Source organism: Prionailurus bengalensis, chromosome E2 (assembly GCF_016509475.1).
Source record: "Prionailurus bengalensis isolate Pbe53 chromosome E2, Fcat_Pben_1.1_paternal_pri, whole genome shotgun sequence".
NCBI classification, from domain to species: Eukaryota; Metazoa; Chordata; class Mammalia; order Carnivora; family Felidae; genus Prionailurus; species Prionailurus bengalensis.
Genome location: NC_057352.1, coordinates 8,387,176 through 8,407,937, shown reverse-complemented (window position 1 = coordinate 8,407,937; position 20,762 = coordinate 8,387,176). Strand labels below are relative to the sequence as shown.

The window sequence follows — 20,762 nt, the reverse complement described above, 5'->3', positions numbered from 1 at the left end:
GGCCTGGGTGCTCACCTTTGCTCCATCATAATCTTTCTTTGCGAGCTGGGGGGGGGGGGGGGGGGAGGAGAACGGCGAAGCAGGGCGCCCGTTATGGAGTCAAAGAATCAATTTAAAGGATTCTGACCAGCTTTGAAAGACAGGAACAGTATAAAAAAATCATGCCGTACAGGGTGGCATTTCCCGAAAGTATGGTGATGTGAGATGATTTCTTGCTGTGCATCACGGTCAGAAAGGCCTGGAAGCCAATAGACGGTTCCCAGCTTCGCACTGCTTTCCGGACCACCGCCGGGAACGTTCTGAGAGCCTCGGCCAGAGCGAACCCCCGTCTCTCGGCGGCGCTGCGTTGGCGGGACTCCGCCGCCAGGTGGCGCCCGTGTCCCGCCGCGAGAGGGCTCGGCTCGGTCCGACCTTCCAGGCCCGGGTTTCCTTCTGGTTCAGCGTCGCCCAGAGGATCCGTTCGCTGGGACTGGAGGCCCCGCCACGAAGACAGCTCCGGGAGCAGAGCGCGGTGGGAGGGCTTGGGAGGCCGGCAAGGGATGCGGCCATCCTGAGCCCCACCCCTCCTTTCTTATTCCGCAGTGTTCAGCCAATGCCTCTCTCTGTGCCCCAGACGGGGTCGCTGCTCCCGAGCTCGCATCCCAGTGGGGAGGACAGACAAGAAGCCACAGTCGCGACCCCGCCACCACAGGGACGCCTCCCCGCCTAGGGCTTAAGAGGCTGGCGTAGTATACAGGACAGCCCGGGTGGAATCCCACCCTGCCCCCAGCTGGCCGTGTTATTTTGGAGAGCTTGCCTAGCCTCTCCGTGCCTCAGTTTCCAATGCTATAGAATGGGAAAATAGCACCCACTGCACAGGGTTGTCGTGAGCATTGAACGAGTTGATATCTGTAAAGCATTCAGCGGGGGCCTGGTATGGTTGTTAAATCAATGGATACAAATTCCCATTTTACAGGAGAGAAAACTGAGGACCAGAGCAGGGTAGTGAATCGTCAAAGCCACATTTCTACCCTCTAGGAGGATCTCTGAATACAGTCCAATGATTCTGATTCCCAGCCCGGAGTTTTTTCCTCTGCATCACGCTTGTAGGAGTGAGCGCAGCTCCCTTTGCATTGGTGGAGGGCAGGGAAAGCCCAGAGTGAAATCCTCAGGCGAGAACCAGGGCCCCACCAGACACCAGTCAGGGGTGGAGTCCGGGCGGGACCTAGAGTGAGACCCTGTGTCTGGGTCAGTGGAATAATTAGACAAGTAAATAAATCATTTTCCTCTTTTTTCTTTTTTTAAGTATATTTACTTTGAGAAAGCGGGGAGGGGGAGGAGCAGAGAGAGGGAGAGAGAGAGAGAGTCCCAAGCCGACTCCACACTGTTAGCACAGAGCCTGAGGCAGGGCTTGAACTCACGAACCGTGAGATCATGACCTGAGCCGAAATCCAGGGTCAGATGCTTAACTGGCTGAGGCACCCAGGCGCCCCTAAATCATTTTCATGTTATGAACTGCATCCTGGTTGCAACAAGAACGCGGAAGGAAACTGAAGTGAGCTGGCCGATAGCAGTCGTGGAGAGGTACCGGCTCTTCGGTGCTGAACTTGATGGATTTTGAAGGTTGGGCGTTGAGATTCCCGGCTTCAGAATCTCTTCCCTCAAGAGAAGGGATCTAACGAGGCCAGAGCGCACGGGTCAGCTGCATTAACAGGTGTCCCAGGTGCCCTATCATCTGCGCCTCCTGCTCTGTGATCTCACTCTGAACGGTCAGGGTGACGCCACGACACCCCATGGGGTTCCCTATGACCATGCGACCAAGTGTACTGGGTTGGAGAGCGTTTCCCCCTCTCTTCCCAAATTCATGTCCTTCTCGAAACCTCGGAATGTGACCTTATTTGGAAATAGAGTCATCGCAGATGTAATCGGTTAAGATGAGTTCCCCCCCGCCCCGGGGCGCCTGGGTGGCTCAGTGGATTGAGTGTCTGACTTTGGATCAGGCCATGATCTCACGGTTCGTGAGTTCGAGCCCCCGTCAGGCTCCGTGCTGATGGCGCAGAGCCTGCTTCCGATTCTCTTTTTCTCCCTCTGCCCTTCCCCCCCTAAAAAAAAAATAGACATTTTAAAAAATGAAAAAAAAAAAAGGTGAGGTCCTATCACAGGAGGGTGAGTGATTAACCCAACATGACCGGTGTATTTTTTTTTTAATTTTTTTTAACGTTTTTATTTATTTTTGAGACAGAGAGAGAGCGTGAACAGGGGAGGGGCAGAGAGAGAGGGAGACACAGAATCGGAAACAGGCTCCAGGCTCTGAGCAGTCAGCACAGAGCCCGACGCGGGGCTCGAACTCACGGACCGTGAGACCATGACCCGAGCGGAAGTCAGACGCCCAACCGACTTAGCCACCCAGGCACCCCTCCTTCCCTGTTTTATTTATTCATTTTTTTTCAACATTTATTTATTTTTGGGACAGAGAGAGACAGAGCATGAACGGGGGAGGGGCAGAGAGAGAGGGAGACACAGAATTGGAGGCAGGCTCCAGGCTCTGAGCCATCAGCCCAGAGCCCAACGCGGGGCTCGAACTCACGGACCGCGAGATCGTGACCTGGCTGAAGTCGGACGCTTAACCGACTGCGCCACCCAGGCGCCCCTATTCATTTTTTTTAAAGTTTATTTATTTTTGAGAAAGAGAGAGCAGAGGAGGGAAAGAGAGAGGGAGAGAGAGAATCCCAAGCAGGCTCTGTGCTGTCAGCATGGAGCCTGACGCTGGGCTGAATGCAATGAACCGTGAGGTCGTGACCTGAGCCGAAATCAAGAGTTGGACGCTTAACCCGCTGGGCCACCCAGGAGCCCCGCCCCTACAAACATTCCTATAAGAGGAGATTGGAAACAATCTCCAAAGCAAAGGGAGATTGGAACACAGAAGAAAAGCAGTTCAAGGCAGAGCAAGAGGCAGAAGTTGCCGCACCCCTGGCTTTGACGATGGAGGAAGGGGCCGTGAGGCACAGAACGCAGTTCTAGAAGCTAGGAAAGGCCAGGAGGTGGATCCTCCCCTGGAGCCTCTCAAGGGAGCAGGGGTTAAACTTACATTTAGTGGCTCAGACAAAACGAATGCATTCGCTTACAGTTCTGCAGTCCAAAGGTCCCAACTGAGTCTCACGAGGCTGAAATCAAGGTGTCGCCAAGGGTTGGTTCTTTCTGGAGGTTCTAGGGGGAGAATCTGTTCCTTGCTTCTTCAGGTTCCCGGTGGTCGCCAGCACTTCTGGACCGATGGCATCACTACAGTCTCTTTTGTCATCACATCCCCTCCTATCCCGTCTGTAGTCACATCTCCCTCTGCGTCCTTCTTACAAACTTGTGATTACACTTAGGCTACACCTGGATAACCTCTCCGTCCCGAGATCCTTAACCTCATGACACCTGCAAAGTCCCCTTTGCCCTGCAAGCTCACACATTCACAGGCTCTAGGGATTAGCGTGTGGACATCTTTGGGGGCCACCATTCTGTCTGTTACATACTCTGCCTTCTTGAATCCTCCCCCTGGAATGTGGCGTTTTCTCTGATTTTCTGTCTGGGGGGAGGAGAAAGAAAGAAACGCCCTCTCAGCCCCACCCCCTCGCCACCCACTCCATCTCTCCCTGGGCATTGTCACATTTTCTAGTCTTAGAGGTCCCGCCTCTGCCCCTGGTCTGAGCCCCTCCCTGCCCTCAGCCCCAGGGAGCTCAGCCGAGCTCCTGGGAGGAGTCTGGGGAGGTCCCGACTGACTCTGCACCTGCAAATCTCTAGCTTTTGTACCGGAGCTCAACAGGTGAATTCACCTGCAGGTCCGGAACTCACCTGGGGCAGTCCCAGGACTCCAGGGTTCAAGGGCTGTGAGCGGCTCAGGATTCAGCTCTCCCTGGCCCAGCTTGGGCTCACAGGCACGTTACCGTTGGTAACACAGATCAGGCACAGAGATACCCCTTTTAAGACGAAAAAATGAGTCTCGCTGTGCAGAACGAGTCAGAGGTGGGGGGCAGCCACTTCTGGGTCTTCTCTAATGAGTGATCAGGCTCTGGAGGTCCACTCAGTATTTTCATTATTATAACCACAAATTTCCTGCTTTTTAAAAAGATATTTATTTATTTTGGGGCGAGTGCAAGTGGGGGAGGGGCAAGAGGGACAGAGGATCCAAAGTGGGCTCGGTGCTCACACGCTGACAGTGGTGAGCCCGACGTGGGGCTCGAAGTCACAAACTGCGAGATCGGGACCTGAGCCCAAGTCGAACGCTCAACTGCCCGAGCCACCCAGGAGCCCCAATTTTCCTGCTTTTAAAAATTTTTTAAATTTAAAAATTTTTAAATTTTTAAAATTTTTAAAATTTTTCCTGCTTAAAAAATTTTTTTTAAGTTTATTCAGTTTTGAGAGAGACACAGCGTGAGCAGGGGAGGGGCAGAGACACATAAATCCAAATCGGGCTCCAGGCTCTGCAGCACAGAGCCCGACGCGGGGCTCGAACCTACGAACCGCGAGATCATGACCTGAGCGCAAGTCGGACGCTTATGATCCAGATACCTAACATGGTGCCCAAGGTGTATAAGGTCTCTCTCAATATTAACTTCTGAGGCTGGTTTCAAATACCTAGCGTGTGAACATATAGACACACACACACACACACACACACACAAACAGGTATCCTTACCCCATATGGACACATGAGTACAAAACACACAGAGACACAGACGTGTGCACCCACGGACAGACACACAGATACGGACACATACACGTCCAGATGAAACAAACACACAAGACTGACGCGTAGGTACACGCACGCACACACATTTGGGTGTTATTCATTGTGCATCCGGCAGACTCTGTGCCCTGTTATTTGTCTCAGGAAGGGTGGCCTCTGTATCCAGGCAACGGGACTCGGTTGTTAGGCCAAGGAAACCCAGAAGCAACGAATGATGCCTTCTGGGGAAGAGAAGGAATTAGGGTTTCTCTCTTCCACTGGACACGGCCTGGCATTGGGTGACTCCTCGGTCCTTAGCACCCATACCGGGTCAATGCCATGGGGTCCCCGGTCCCTGGGATCCTGCCAGGGGCTCGCCGCTTCACCCTCATTCTTTCTGCTTGCCTATTGGAAAAGTAAGGAATTGGTTACTTGATTTGAAAGGAGGGAAGTCTGAGGGGCCCATCTTGCAATTCTGCAGAAATCGAAAAACTGGCTCAGACCAAGACAAGGCAGAGTGACTGAGCCGGAGACGGCGGGGGGTCCTCTGTCCCCTCTCCACAGGGCCTGCCCCGGAGACCCCTTCAGGGCTGCTGTCCGTGGGACCCAGGCCGGGCTGTGGACAATACGGTAACAATGGCAATTGGAGCGATGGGCAAGGAACACAGTGACCTTGGGTCTACATGCCAGGAGGTGGGGACATGCTCTGCTGACACCGTGCGGCGTCCCTGTGGTATGTCCTGGGACCATTTAAAGCGACAAGTCGCCTCATGTTTGAGAGACAAGTGGTTAAAGAGTTAAGTGAGGGCCTGGTTACAGATGAAAAGGAACTGATGCCTTCTCTGTGCGGTTTCGGATTGTGCACATCCCGTTTCCTTTTCTGTATTTGCGATGAACTCGGTGGTTTTCCGGTTCCCCACGCACGCGAGCTTGGGCTGGGGCTCGCTGCGAGCAGAGCGCAGCATGTCCACGAGGGGGCGCCCCGCGCGCGCGCGCCGAGCCGTGGTCTGCTGACAGAGAGGCCCAGGCCGCGGGGCACCGCCCCTGCTTGGCTTCTTGCACCCGCGTCTGAGGAGGGAGACAGATGTTCCGGGGGTCCCTAAGACCACCCTGCAGCTTGATGAGTCACTAGAAAGACCTGAAGAACGCAGGGAAACTGTTGTATGCATGGTGTATGTATGCGTGTATGTATTTAAATATTTTGTTTTTAAGTGATCTCTGCCCGCCCCCCCCCCCAAGTGGGGCTCGAATTTACAGCCCTGAGATCAAGAGACGCATGCTCTACCCACTGAACCAGCCAGGCGCCCCTGTTGTACTCGTGGTTTTTAAAGGTTACAGATTAAAATCTGCAATGGTCGGGGCGCCTCACTGGCTTAGTTGGTAGAACGTGTGACTCTTAATCTCGGGGTTGTGAGTGTGAGCCCCACTTTAGGTGTGGGGCCTACTTAAAATAAGAATATAAAAATATATAAAAATACAGGGCATCTGCGGGGCTCAGTCGGTTGAGCGTCTGACCTTGGCTCAGGTCATGATCTCACGGTTCACGAGTTCAAGCCCGTGTCTGGCTCTGTGCTGACAGCTCAGAGCCCGGAGCCTGCTTCGGATTCTGTGTCTCCCTCTGCCCCTCCCTTGCTCGTGCTCTCTCTCTCTCAAAATAAATAAACGTTAAAGTATATATAAAATGAAAAGAAATAAAATAAAATAAAGTAAAATAAAATAAAATAAAAATCTGCAATGGGAAAGGTGCACCGGGCAGGGCCAGGAGAGACCTGGCTCCCGCTTCCTTCTCTCCTCTCGTCGTGGAGTCATGTGGACAGCACTTAATTCTCCCAGTGCCGTGGCCTGAATTGTGTGTCCCCCAAATTCATGGGTTGAAGCCCTAACTCCTGATGTGACTGTATCATATCATGTGGGGACAGGGAGGTAACTAAGGTTCAGTGAAGTCACAAAACCACAAGAGGACCTGAAACCACAGGAAAAGTTTTCTTATAAGAAGAAACACCAGAAGGGTGCCTGGATGGCGCAGTCGGTTAAGCGTTGGACTCTTGATCTCAGCTGAGGCCATGATCTTGATCTCTCGGCTTGTCGGGCTCTGTGCTCAGCATGGAGCCTGCTTGGGATTCTCTCTCTCTCTCTCTCTCTCTCTCTCTCTCTGCCCCTCCCCCGGCTGTTCTCTCAAATAAATAAACAAATAGATAAATAAATAAAGAGTAAAGAAGAGACATCAAAGATCTCTCTCTACCACGTGAGGACACAGCGAGAAGGCAGCCGTCTGCAAGCCAGGAAGCTGGGCCTCCCCCGGCCGGCACCTTGCTGCCTCCAGAACTGTGAGAGATGCAGTTTCTGCTGTTTGAGCCCCCCATCTCTGGGCTTTCACGTCTGTGGTGTTTTAGGGCCCAAAGCTGACGAATGTACCCAGCGATACCGTGTCACAACACCCATGGAGCCTTGCCAATCGAGAACTCCCCGGCGTCTTGACGTCCAGGGTTTTATGGGTCCTGCTGTGCATTGTTATCTTGCCCCCCCCCCCCCGCAAGATCTTCAAGTCCTACCCCCCAGTACTTGTGAATGTGGCCTTATTTGGAAATCAGGTCTTCACAGGTGACCAAGTTAAGGTGAGGTCACGAGAGTGGGCCCTAATCCAGTAGGACCAGTGTCCTTATAAGAAAAGGAAAGTGAGACACAGAGGCATAAGCATACTGAGAGAAGCTGATGGGAAGACACAGGGAGAGTGTGGTCTCTAAGCCAGGCCTGCAGCAGCCAGAAGCCAGGAGAGAGGCCTGGACGCATCCTCCCTGCCAACACCGGGATCTCAGACTTCCAGCTTCTGGAGGTGTCAGCAACGAATTCCTTTTGTTTTTGTTTTTGTTTTTTTTTAATTTATTATTTATTTTGAGGAGGGGGAGGGGCAGAGAGAGAGAGAGAGAGAAAATCCCAAGCAGGCTCCGCACTGTGGGCGCAAGCCCGATCCGGGGCTCGAACTCACGAACCATGAGATCATGTCCTGAGCGGAAATCCAGATTGGACGTTTAACTGACTGAACCACCCAGACGCCCCTCAATTCCTATTGTTGTAAACCTCCTAGTCTGTGCTGCTCTGCACGTAGACAGGGATCGCCAGCATGGCTGACCTCAGTTGTTCAGATTCTAACCGCCTCCCCAGAAGTCAAACTGATCCAATGCCTTTGTGCTGTGGCCCAAGGCCCCCAGGTAAACCAGGGCACTCTCATCAGGCAGGACACTCCCATCCCAAGGGCTCAAGGGTTCCCTCAGGCAAAGAGCAGACCTCTCTTTGCTTAAAGGCTAATTTTTTTTTTAATGCTTATTTATTTTTGAGAGAAACAGAGCGAGAGCGAGAGCGAGAGCGAGAGAGAGAGAGAGGAGGGGAGTAGGGGAGAGGCAGAGAGAGAGAGGGAGACACAGAATCGAAGCAGGCTCCAGGCTCTGAGTGGTCAGCCCAGAGCCCAGGGTGGGGGCTCAAACTCACGAGCCGTGAGATCATGACCTGAGCTGGAGTTGGACACTTAACCGATTGAGCCGCCCAGGCGCCCCCTGCCCTCCAGATCTTAAAGTTTATATAAAGAGAGGCCTTAACTGTGTTCAGTCACCTATACCTCGCGGGTGTTCTCGAAGCTGTGTCCTTGGAGCGGACTCTGGGAGCAGAAAAGGCAAGCAGGACCCACGTTCCAAGGACGGGGGAGGGGATGCGGAGCCTCCAATGGCCTGGGTCCAGCTCACAGGTCAACTGGTGGTCACATCTTTTTTTTTTTTTTTTAAGTATATTTATTTTGAGAGAGAGAACGAGAGAGAAAAAGCCCGAGCCGGGGAGGGGGAGACAGGATCCCATGCAGGCTCTGTGCTGACAGGTCAGAGCCTGGAGCCTGCTTCGGATCCTGTGTCTCCCTCTCTCTCTGCCCCTCCTCTGCTCATGCTCTGTCTGTCTCTCTCTCTCTCAAAAATAAATAAACAGTATTAAAAAAAAAAAAGAGTCAGACACTTAACCAACTGAGCCACACAGGCTCAGGGACTTAAGGTCAACAACTTAAGGTCAAGTCCCCCTCAGGCTTGACTGGGAGGTGGGCATCACCGGGGGGTGGGCAATGTAGACCTTCACAGGTGCCTAGGGCTCCCACCTCTCAACTCGGCAAGGCTCAGACCCTCTCTGTGCCCAGGTGGGGCGTGCGAGTGGGAGTGGGGCCCGGGGAAGGAGGAGGTGGGGTCGTGGGGGAGGCTTGACGGCGTGTGACCCAAGGTTCCATTTTCTCCAGTTCGTGTTCCTTATCTCATTAGGGCTTCACTTACAAAGCACAAATTCAAAGATAAAATTATTAAGCATTTCAAGATGGCAACCTCAGAGCATCACCCCCCCCCCCATGCGTGAGGCCCTTCTGAGTGCGGGGACCCTGTGTCCTTGCTTGCTTCTCACCGTGGAACCCGGAGCGTGTGTGGACTGCAGACAGACGGACAGACAGACGTGGCCCGAGGCATGCAGGGAGGCTGAGTGCCCTTGGGGAGCGGGGTGGGCACTGGGTTCTCTTCTTTGTCTCTGTATGTAGCAGTTGTTTGCCTGGTGAAAGAAAGAAAGACAGACAGAAGGAAAGAAAGAAAGAAAAAAGAAAAAGGGAAAGAAAGAAAGTAAGAAAGAAAGAAAGAGGAAAGAAAGAAAGAAAGAAAGAAAGAAAGAAAGAAAGAATTCTGAGAAAGAAAGAAAGAAAGAAAGAAAGAAAGAAAGAATTCTGAGAAAGAAAGAAAGAAAGAAAATTCTGAGAAAGAAAGAAAGAAAGAATTCTGAGAAAGAAAGAAAGAATTCTGAGAAAGAAAGAAAGAAAGAAAATTCTGAGAAAGAAAGAAAGAAAGAATTCTGAGAAAGAAAGAAAGAAAATTCTGAGAAAGAAAGAAAGAATTCTGAGAAAGAAAGAAAGAAAGAAAGAAAGAAAGAAAGAAAGAAAGAAAGAAAAGAAAGGGAGAAAGAAAGAGAAAGAAAAGAAAGAAGAAAGAAAGAAAGAAAGAAAGAAAGAAAGAAAGAAAGAAGGAAAGAAAGAAAGAATTCTGCCTCTAGTACCTCACCTGGAGCCCTTACTCACTGACTCCCCCGAGAGCCCCCACTGCCAGGACTGCCCTCCCCACCCCCCCACCCCCCGAGGCTGGAACAGGGCTCCTTCCCTGTTGAGGCCCAGCCTTGAACCCTTTCTGCCCTGTTGCTGCCTTCTGTGAAAGGAGAAGTTGGAAGAAGGGATTCTCCAGGACATTGTGGTTCCCTTCCTGCGGTTCCTCTTCTGTGGATGGTCACTCTCCACTTCTTCCCCCACAAGAAGCTTCCTGTTGGAGCTTCCTTCCAGGACAGACAGGCACGCCTAGAAGCCAGACCGTTCGGTGGCGGGCCCAGCCCCCGGGGACCCCAGAGATGCTGCTGCCGTTGCTGCTGCCGCTGCTGTGGGCAGGTGAGTGGGTTGAGGGGTTGAGGGCCGGGGTCGGGGGGGGGGGGGCGGCAGGGGCTTCGCCTGTCACTGTCGCTGAGCCTCAGTGTGCCCCCAGGGTCCCTGCAGGAGAATCCCGGGTACAAGCTGCAGGTGCAGAAGTCTGTGACGGTGCAGGAGGGCCTGTGTGTCCACGTTCCCTGCACCGTCTCCTACCCCGGGGTTCGCAGGAGCCCCTCTGCACATGTTTATGGCTCCTGGTTCCGGAAAACCTATAACTCCAGAGGGGATGTTCTCCTGGCCACAAACAACCCTGCCAAGGGCGCAAAGAGGAAGAACAGATTTTCATTTCACCTCGCCGGAGACCCTGGGGACAGGGACTGCTCCCTGAACATCACAGACGCCCAGAAGGGAGACAGTGGAAAGTATTATTTTCAACTGGACACAGGTTCCATGAGACACAGTTACCAAAGTGACCTGCTCACTGTGACTGTAAGAGGTATGGAGGGGCCCCGAGAGTCCGTGACAGGGATGGGGGAGCACGTCTTCGAGGGCAGACACGGACCTCCTGCTGCTCACCTTTTTTTTTTTTTAAAGTTTATTTATTTTTGAGAGAGAAAGAGAATCCCTAGCAGGCCCCGCACTATCAGCGTGGAGCCCTGCTCAATGTGGGGCTCGAACCCACAAACCGAACCGTGAGATCATGACCTGAGCTGAAGTTAGATGCTTAACCAACTGAGCACCCTCCCCAGGCGCCCCCGGTGCTCACCTTTAAGGGGGGAACAGTGGAGCGTGGTCAATTTAGGGTTGGGGTGCCTCTTTCAGAGGCACACACAGAGGGGTCCCCTCTGGTCTCGTGTCTCCTCTCCAGCGCTGACACAGACCCCAGATATCCGTATCGAGGAGCCCCTGGAGTCTGGCTCTCCCAGCCACCTCACATGCTCTGTGCCCGGGGTCTGTGATGGGGTGACGCCCCTCACCCTCTCCTGGACGGGAGCTGCGCTCAGACCTCCAGGACCGGACCTGGAGGCCTATAACTCCTCGGAGATCCTGCTCACCCCCCGTCCGCAGGACCACGGCACCAACCTCACCTGTCATGTGACCTTCCCCAGGGCTGGTGTGAGCACTCAAAGCACCATTACGCTCAACGTCTCCTGTGAGAGTGGGGGAGGGGGGAGGGGGGCAGGGGCAGGACTCAGTTGTCTGCAGATGCCTGAGGGGTGGGGCAGGTGGCTCCGAGGGGCTGCAGGGGGGACACGGGACTTGTCTGTTTCTATTTCCATTTCTGCGTCTCCTGGGGGCGGGCGGCGGGGGAAGGGCCAGCTTTGACTCTATGCCTCTCTGTGTCTCTCTGTCCTAGATGCTCCACAGAACTTGACCATCGGCATCTCCCGAGGAAATTGCACAGGTGGGTCCAAGGGCCTCGAAGCCAACCCGGGAGGGCCAGGGTGATGCACAGCGAGAGCAGAGTCCGGAGGCTTCCCTTTCGCTGTGTGACGGATTGTTTTTGCTTACTATTCATTAGCCGCAAAGACAACTTGTCAAATACGTGCACGTTATGGAGAATCACCACAAAATGAACACCTTGGTGGTCAGTGACGAGGTTAAGAACTAGATGGGGCGCCTGGGTGGCACAGTCGGTTAAGCGTCCGACTTCAGCCAGGTCACGATCTCGCGGTCCGTGAGTTCGAGCCCCGCGTCAGGCTCTGGGCTGATGGCTCAGAGCCTGGAGCCTGTTTCCGATTCTGTGTCTCCCTCTCTCTCTGCCCCTCCCCCGTTCATGCTCTGTCTCTCTCTGTCCCAAAAATAAATAAAAACGTTGAAAAAAAAAAAAAGAACTAGAACAGGGGCGCCTGGCTGGCCCAGTCGGTGGAATGTGCAACTCTCGATCTCAGGGTTGTGAGTTCGAGCTGCACATTGGGCATAGAGGTACTTTAAAAAAAAAAAAAAAAAGGAACAGCAACCCCACTTTTGGAACACCCTGAATGCTCCTTCCTAATTTCAGCCCCTTTCATCTGGCCTCAGAGAAAGCCATCACACGGGATGCTGTGTTATCATTCTTTCTACTTAATTTTACTTTATTTTTTAAAGTGTATTTATTACAAATTTTTTATGTTTATTTTTTGAGGGAGAGAGAGAGAGACTGAGGTTGAGCAGGGGAGGGGCAGAGAGGGAGACACAGAACCCGAAGCAGGCTCCGGGCTCTAAGCTGTCAGCACAGAGCCCAACATGGGGCTTGCACCCACCAACTGTGAGATCACGACCTGAGGCAGAGTCGGGCACGTAACTGACTGAGCCACCCAGGCGCCCCTATTTATTTATTTTGAGAGAGAGAGAGAGCACGAGTGAGCCAGAGTGGGGGGAGGAGCAGAGAGAGAGGGAGAGAGAGAGAATTCCAAGCAGGATCCACGAGGGACTCGATCTCCTAAACTCTGAGATCGTGACGGAAGCCAAAATCAAGAGTCAGATGCTGAACCACCTGAGCCACCCAAATGCCTTTATTTTTGTTTTTGACGAAGGTGTTGTTGATGAATAAATTGTATATATTCAAAGTGTACAACGTGATGATTTGATATAGGTAGATTCAATATGTGTAGACTTGATACACGTTTACTCTGCTAAAGGATTCACACAATCTAGTTAATTAACACATCCACGTATCTTCTTTTTTTTCTTACCATTTTACCAAATATGTTGGAATCTCTACGCGATGTTTGCTTGCCAGTGTTTTTGAAAGCTTATGTGACACAGGACTGAAACATACGTGTTCCTCTCTGACGTCTGAGTTATCTTTTTAAGTTGAAATTCAGCTCCCATCCCATGAAATCAGCCCTTTCAAAGTGAGCAAGTTCGGTGACATTCAGGACATTTGTGATGTTGTGAAACCACCGCTGTATGTAGTTGCAAGGCATTCTCGTCACCCCCCCCCCTAAAAAGCCCTGTACCCATTAGCAATAACTCCCTATTTCCCGCTCCCTGCAGCCCCTGGCCACTAATCAACTTTCTTTGGCCGGGAACTTGCCTTTTCTGGATATTTTATATAAATGGAATCTTACAGCATGTGGTCTTTTGGTCTGGCTTCTTCCACTTAGCATGATGTTTTCTTTTATATAGCCATCTATCTCTATCTCTATCTCTATCTCTATCTCTATATCTCTATCTCCATATCATCTATATCTATAGATAGATTTTTTTAGGGGCATCTGGGTGGCTCAGTCGGTTAAGTGTCTGACTCTTGATCTTGGCTCAGCTCATGACCTCATGGTGTGTGAGTCTGAGCCCTACATCAGGTTCTGTGCTGACACTGTGGAGCCTGCTTGGAGTTCTCTCTCCTCTCTCCCTCTCTCTCTCTCTCTCTCTCTGCCCCTATTTTAAAGTGTATTTATTTATTTTTGAGGGGGAGGGCAGAGAGAGAGAGAGAGAGGATCCCAAGCAGGCTCCACACCATCAGTATGCGGAGCTGGACTCAGGGCTTAAACCCACGAACCATGAGATCATGACCTGAGCTGAAGTCGGACGTTCAACCGACTGAGCCCCCCAGGCGCCCCTCACATTCCATTTTCAACAGGCACTTGAGTTGTCCACGGTTTTCAGTTTTCATGATAATGCCGCTGGGAACATTCCCCTTGTCAACAGAAGAGCCTTTCTTTAAGGCACGCAGATTTCTCAGGGATCTTGCGACAATGCAGATGTGACTCAGGAGGCGTGTGTGGCCTCTGGTTCTGCATTCTTTTTTTTGTTTTTTATGTTTATTTTTTTTTAATTTTTTTTAACGTTTATTTATTTTTGAGACAGAGAGAGACACAGCACGAACGGGGGAGGGGCAGAGAGAGAGGGAGACACAGAATCGGAAGCAGGCTCCAGGCTCTGAGCCATCAGCCCAGACAGAGCCCGATGCGGGGCTCAAACTCGCGGACCGCGAGATCGTGACCTGAGCTGAAGTCGGACGCTCAACCGACTGAGCCACCCAGGCGCCCCTATGTTTATTTTTTAGAGAGAGAACACTCAGGTGCGCATGAGCGTGAGCAGGGGAGGAGCAGAGAGAGAGGAGGAAAGAGGATCTGAAGCTGGTTCTGTGCTGACAGCAGGGAGCCTGATAGGGGGCCTGAACTCATGACCATGAGATCATAACTTGAGCCAAAGTTGGAGGCTTAAGCGACAGAGCCATCCAGGCACCCCATGGTTCTGCCTTTCTAACCAGCTTCTGGAGGGTGCCAGGGTACCCCGGGGGGATGGGACTGTAAATTTCATGCCCAGGAACAAAACTGTGGGATTTTAGGGACGTGTATTTCAAAAAAAAATTTTTTTTAACGTTTATTTATTTTTGAGACAGAGAGAGACAGCGCATGAACGGGGGAGGGGCAGAGAGAGAGGGGGACACAGAATCTGAAACAGGCTCCAGGCTCTGAGCCGTCAGCACAGAGCCCGACGCGGGGCTCGAACTCACATACCGCGAGATCGTGACCTGAGCCGAAGTCGGACGCTTAACCGACTGATCCACCCAGGCGCCCCTAGGGACGTGTATTTCAATGTTACTAGATAAGGCTATTATGGAATAGCTCTGGAAGGCCACACAAGAAACTGGCAATAAATGTTGCCTTTGACAAGAGGAATTTGTTGCCTGCAGGTTAGTTAGCATGGAAGGGAGACTTCTCTCAGAACACCCCTTCCTCCTTTGTGACTTTTAGAATGCAAAATGTGGACACCCCACTCATCCTGAGACAACTGGGGGAAAGGAGGTGAAGAGGTAGGGGTCAAGTCCTGAAGAGCCTTGAAGGGTTTGGTATTCGAAGTTTGGGCACTTGAGCCAGGGGTGTTCAGCAGCTGGGGAAAGAGAGAGAAGTGTAGCGAAGGGCATGTGCCTTGAAGAAGCCAGTGTCCATCAGTGGATGGACAGATAGACCCAACGTGGCCCATCCATGCAATGAACATGATTCTGCCACAGAAATGAGTCCAGCACTGGGGCGCCTGGGTGGCGCAGTCAGTTAAGCATCCCACTGTAGATTTCTGTTCAGCTCGTGACCTCACAGTTCGTGGGACCGAGCCCTGCAACGGGTTCTGTGCCGACAGCACGGGGATTGGGATTCTCTCTCTCCTTCTCTCTCTGCTCCTTGCCCGCTCTCACATGTGCTTGCTGGATTGTGAGTGCTCATTCTCTCTCAAAATAAATAAATTTAGAAAGAAGGAAAGAAAGAAAGAAAGAAAGAAAGAAAGAAAGAAAGAAAGAAAGAAAGGGAGTGTAGCGCTGACAGGTGCTACAAGGCGGTGAACCTTGGAAACATCCTACCGCAAGGCACACAAAAGCCCACAGTGGCCTATGATTGTATTTGGATACAATGTCCAGAATAGACAGATCTGTGGAGACAGAAAGTAGGTTAGGGGTTGCCAGGGGCCGGGGGACGGGAGCAACGGAGGAGGCAGCTGAGGGGTGGCTTTTTTGGGGGTGATGAAAAAGTTCTGAAACTGATTGTGGTAATGGTCACCGCAGGACTCCTTTCCAAGTGGTATATACATGGAATGGCATGGTATGTGAATTCTATCACAATAAAGCTGCTTAAAAACTACTTGTGGTTGGCGCGCCTGGGTGGCTCAGGTCATGAGCACGCGGTTCGTGAGTTCGAGCCCCACGTCGGGCTCTGTGCTGACAGCTCAGAGGCTGCTTTGGATTCTGTGTCTCCCTCTCTCTCTGCCCTACGTGCCTACTTGCGCGCGCTCTCTCTCTCTCTCAAAACTAAATAAACATAAAACACACACACACACACACACACACACACACACACACACAAAACCTACCTGTGGAGATCCCTTCCCAACTTATGGAAAATGGAGAGGAGAGAGAAATAGGCCTCGGCCCTGGGCTGGGGGTGCTCACCCTCGCTCTTTCTCTCTCTTCCTCCAGAACTGAAATACCCAGGGAATGGCTCATCTCTTCCAGTCCTGGAAGGGGAATCTGTGTTCCTGGTCTGTGTCGCCGACAGCAACCCTCCAGCCACACTGAGCTGGGCCCAGGGGAGCCGGACTCTGAGCCCGTCCCAGCCTTGGAAGCCCGGGGTCCTGGAGCTGCCCCGAGTGGAGTCGGGCCATGAAGGCGAATTCACCTGCCGAGCTCAGCACGCTCGGGGCTCCCAGCACGTCTCCCTGCGTCTCTCTGTGGTCTGTGAGTGTGGGGACCCCCGGGGGCGGGACGCCCGGGGCCTGGGGAGCAGAGGCGTCGCTGACCCTGCCCCCCCACCCCCCCGCAGGCCCCCCGCGGCTGCTCGGCCCCTCCTGCTCCTGGGAGGGCGAGGCGCTACGCTGCACCTGCTCCGCCCGAGCCCGGCCGGCCCCCACCCTGCGCTGGCGGCTGGGGGAGGGGCTGCTGGAGGGGAACCACAGCGACGCCTCCTTGACCGTCACCTCCAGCTCCGAGGGGCCCTGGGCCAACAGCTCCCTGAGCCTCAGGGGGCCGCTGCGCTCCGACCTCAGACTCGGCTGCGAGGCCCGGAATGAGCACGGGGCCCAGAGCACTGCCGCCGTCCTGGTGTTGCTGCCAGGTCTGGGGGCTGTGGGGAAAGGGTGGGCAGAGACGGGGGGGAGAAAGGAGTCTGCATCCTGGAGAAGACGGTCTGGGTGGGCGTGGGGCTGGGGTCTGGATGGGAAGGGGTGAGAGAGAGGAGGAAGGAGGGGGGCAGAGTCCGGGTTTTCTGCAGGTTGGGGGATGAAGAACATGAGAGCCCAAGTTTGCGGGAGGCAGGGGCACAAGCGGCCTGGGGCTCGGAGGGGACTCACCGGAAACCTCACTCCTCTGCAGCGCAGCCTCTGCTTGGGGGAGGATTCGTTCTGGCGGCTGCCGGGGGTGCTGGTGTCGCTGGCCTGCTCGGTCTCTGTCCTTGTCTCATCTTCTTCATGTGAGTGTTGTCCCTGGGAGAGAGGGCGGGTGTGCGGGATGGAAGGGGTCCGCGTCCTACGGTCCCAGGCGGCCCCAGCGGGAGGAGCCCTGGTGGTGCCGAGGCTTCGAGATTGGGGCACTGGGGCAGAGAATCAAAGGAGGGCTGTTGCCGCCCTGATCACGCCTGTTTGCGCGGGTCGGCGGGCTCCGTGTGTCCCCTCCTCCGGCCGTGCTCAGCCTTGCCAGCCTCTTAAGCAGGGGGCAGTAGCTCACTCCAGGCTGACAGGTCCCGGCCTCCCCCGCAGAGTGAAGACCCGCAGGAAGCAGGCCCCAGAGACAGCAGCTGGCGGCAAGGAAGCTGCCTGCATGTTGGGTCCCATCTCCTGGGTGAGTGCTGAGCCCTCTGTCCGTCGGTGTCCCATGTGGCCACCACCCTGGGATGGCCACGGCCACACCCTAGAAGACTTAGATGGTCATCGCGCTCGGACAGGCTTTTGGTCTCAGGTCCCCATCAACTCAGTCACCCAATCCAGCGACATGGGAGTCACTTGCCCCTCTGCTCTCCGACTCACCTTGTGGAGCCTGTCCACCTTGCACAGCCTGTCCAGCTTCCTGTGGACCCTGGACCCTCCCCACCCCCACCTCCTCAGGTCTCTCTGGACCCCGGACCCACTTTCCCTTCCTTCCTCTCTCTCCTCCCTAACACAGGATGCCAGGGAGATCCCACCCCGCAAATAATTATTGCCAACTACAAAGTTCAGGGGTCCCCAAGACACTCTCAGCTTCAATAGTTCACCAGAAGGACTCCGAACTCACTGAAATCTGTTAGACGCCCACCAGGGAAGCTCACCCTGGCCACGTGGAGGGTTGGTGACATAGGCATGGAGCCCCTGTATGGCTAATCTTTGTTGTTGGTGTCCAGCCCTCTAGAGGTCAAGCCGATACTGTGTGGCCCAAGGCCTCACCAGAAATCATGTTGTTAACATAAGCTGTTTGGGGCATGGTGAGCGCTTGACCGCACAATATCCTTTGATTGAAAAAATATATATATTTATTTTGAGAGAGAGAGAGACAAGAGTGCAAGCGGGAGAGGGGCAGAGAGAGAGAGGGAGAGGGAGAGGGAGAGAGAGAGAGAGAGAGAGAGAGAATGCCAAGCAGGTTCCGCACGGTCAGCGCAGAACCAGATGCAGGGTCGATCCCACAAACCATGAGATCATCATGACCTGAGCCGAAATCAAGAGTCAGATGCTGGGTGGCTCAGTCAGTTAAGCATGTGACTTCGGCTCAGGTCATGATCTCCCTGTCCATGAGTTCGAGTCCTGCATCGGGCTCTGTGCTGACAGCCTGGAGCCTGCTTCAGATTCTGTGCCTCCCTCTCTGTGCCCCTCCCCCACTCGTGCTCTGCCTCTCTCTCTCTCTCTCAAAAATGAATAAACATTAAAAAAAAAAAAAAAGAGGGGCGCCTGGGTGGCTCAGTCGGTTAAGCGTCCGACTTCAGCTCAGGTCACGATCTCGTGGTCCGTGAGTTCGAGCCCCGCGTCGGGCTCTGGGCTGATGGCTCGGAGCCTGGAGCCTGCTTCCGATTCTGTGTCTCCCTCTCTCTCTGCCCCTCCCCCGTTCATGCTCTGTCTCTCTCTGTCCCCAAAATAAATAAACGTTAAAAAAAAAATTAAAAAAAAAAAAAAGAGTCGGACGCTAAACTGACTGAGCCACTCAGGCGCCCCAACATTGGTTTTAATTGATTTTAATGTCTGTGCTACAATTTTGTTATAGTGTTTGCCTAAATTTCTGAGATGTGGAGTGGTCCCTGAGGGCAGTCGGTTCTTCGCAAATCCCTGTCCTTTTCACACCACCCACCCCATTTCTGTGCATCCTATCTCAATTTGCTATTAGATAGTAGTATAATTGACTACTACCTTAATGTCAGTGCCCCCTACTGCAAGCTAGTGGGAGGTAATGGATGATGTCTACTTTGTTCCCCATTGAGTAGCCAGGGTCTGACACGGGACAGCTCTTCCATAAGGTGGCCACTGGGGCCAGAGAGACCTGGGCATTCATCTTGGCCCTACCAACAACCGAATGTGTGATTTGGGAATATTTACCTAGACTTGGTTTCTCCACCTGATGAATGGGGCTAATAGTGCCTCCCTGATGGCTTGTGGTGAGGCATCTAGGAGCCTGGCAATTGATTACCAAGGGCGAGACATTCTTACTCTCACGTATTTATTGAATGAGTGAGTGAATGAATGAATGAATGAATGGGGGCTCAGCCAATGCTTGTGGAATGAATGATGAAAGACTAAGTGGTTTCCAGCTTCCGGGCTTGCCGTGGGTCCCCCTCACTATCTGCCAGCTCCCGTTATCCTAATTTGACCCCCTTCTTTCCCCTCCACTCAGGGTTCCCAGCATGAGGATCGGTCAAGCACCCCCCTAGACCACCCGCCCCCAGCCATGGCCGCTCCCACCTCGGAGGAGGGAAAGGAGCCCCACTATGCTTCTCTCACCTTCCATGGGCTGAAGCCCTGGAACCTTCCGGACCCGGAGGCCACCAGCACCACCGAGTATTCAGAGATCAAGATCTGCAAGTGACGCCTCCAGCCAGCTCCTGCAACCGCTGGCTAGAGGGCTCAGGGCTTCTCAAGAAGGGACACCTCCGGGACAATTCCTGAGTGAATAGTTTTCCACAGAAACGGGTCGCCAACCGGTGTGGTGTGTTGGCGTCCACCTGTGTGGGGATGGGCAGAGCTGGGCTCACATTTCAGCCAGTCACCGATAAATTACAAGCCGGTGCAGAGAGAGCACTTTGCCCGAGGTCACGGGCTCTTCCCAGGGTAACCGACCTGGTCAGGAGGATTCCTGACCCGCCCTCCGTCCCGCCCCACTCTGAGCCTGCTTTCTGGAAACCCAACTTGTGTATTGTCACCACACGGAAAACCATTCCCGGATTTTCTGCAATAAATGACAGGTTATCTAAATTATATACCCTCCTTCTTTGTACGTCCCGGATGTTTTTGGTTCCCCTTAACAGTTGTTTCCTCTTCTTGTAGAATTCGCTTATGGGATTCCTTGCGGTTAGGATCTGTGTTTCATTTACATTGTAAAATGTGTTCACCTTAAAAGAAAAACTGCCAGCTTCGTTACCAGCAAAAATGGGTTCGTTGGGGAAGAAAAGAGAATTGCAGTTGCGGGCACACAACTTGCAACAAAACCGTAGGTAAGTCTAGGGAAGGGAGAGGCACATGTTTAATGGAGAAAAGGGGCCAATGGGGGAAGTCTTGGAAGTATGCTGGCTTCCTATTGGCTGAACTTTGGGGGCAGGGGTGGGGATAAGAAAAGCCTCTCCTCTTCCCGCTGGGTTAGTAGAGCAGTAGCCCCATGCAAGGCCCACCCCGCGCAAGGTCAAGTCGGCCTCTTCCGGTTGGGTCTGCAATTGACTATGCGTGGCAGTGCATTAGCGCTCTCGCTGCCAAATCCTCCCGACTTCACTGTAGCGCAGTTTCTTGCTATTAATTTTCACTATAGTTTTTACAGTGGTCACATCCAATTTATTTTTTCCATTGAATGTCCGTTTAATTTGTTCTACTGTGTCCATTAATGAGAAAACGCACTCAATCTTAGCATTATGGGCCAACACAGTGAACATGGGTTGACATAAAGTTAACGGTTCTTTAAATTTGATGTGTCGCGGCGCCTGGGTGGCTCAGTCGGTTAAGCGTCCGAATTCAGCTCAGGTCATGATCTCGCGGTTCGTGAGCTCGAGCCCCGTGTCGGGCTCTGTGCTGACAGCT

At 53.0% G+C, this 20,762-nt stretch overlaps 1 protein-coding gene across 1 annotated transcript; it reads left to right on the top strand.

The window, feature by feature from the left end:
• Positions 1-9,876: 9,876 nt before the first annotated feature.
• Positions 9,877-19,961, top strand: SIGLEC11 (sialic acid binding Ig like lectin 11). Its single transcript, XM_043598465.1, has 9 exons — positions 9,877-10,130; positions 10,225-10,605; positions 10,978-11,262; positions 11,467-11,514; positions 16,006-16,263; positions 16,349-16,639; positions 16,897-16,993; positions 17,280-17,361; positions 19,372-19,961. Exons 1-9 carry the CDS (start codon positions 10,094-10,096, stop codon positions 19,561-19,563), a joined length of 1,671 nt encoding a protein of 556 aa, XP_043454400.1. The 5' UTR covers positions 9,877-10,093; the 3' UTR covers positions 19,564-19,961.
• Positions 19,962-20,762: the final 801 nt, after the last annotated feature.

What these genes read in the sequence shown, in the direction of transcription:
- SIGLEC11 (XM_043598465.1), top strand. Translation starts at nt 10,094, where the DNA reads ATGCTGCTGCCGTTGCTGCTGCCGCTGCTGTGGGCAG. An exon ending in CTCCCGAGGAAATTGCACAG is followed by an intron (nt 11,515 to 16,005) that starts GTGGGTCCAAGG and finishes CTCTTCCTCCAG; the next exon opens with AACTGAAATACCCAGGGAAT. An exon ending in CCTTGTCTCATCTTCTTCAT is followed by an intron (nt 16,994 to 17,279) that starts GTGAGTGTTGTC and finishes CCTCCCCCGCAG; the next exon opens with AGTGAAGACCCGCAGGAAGC.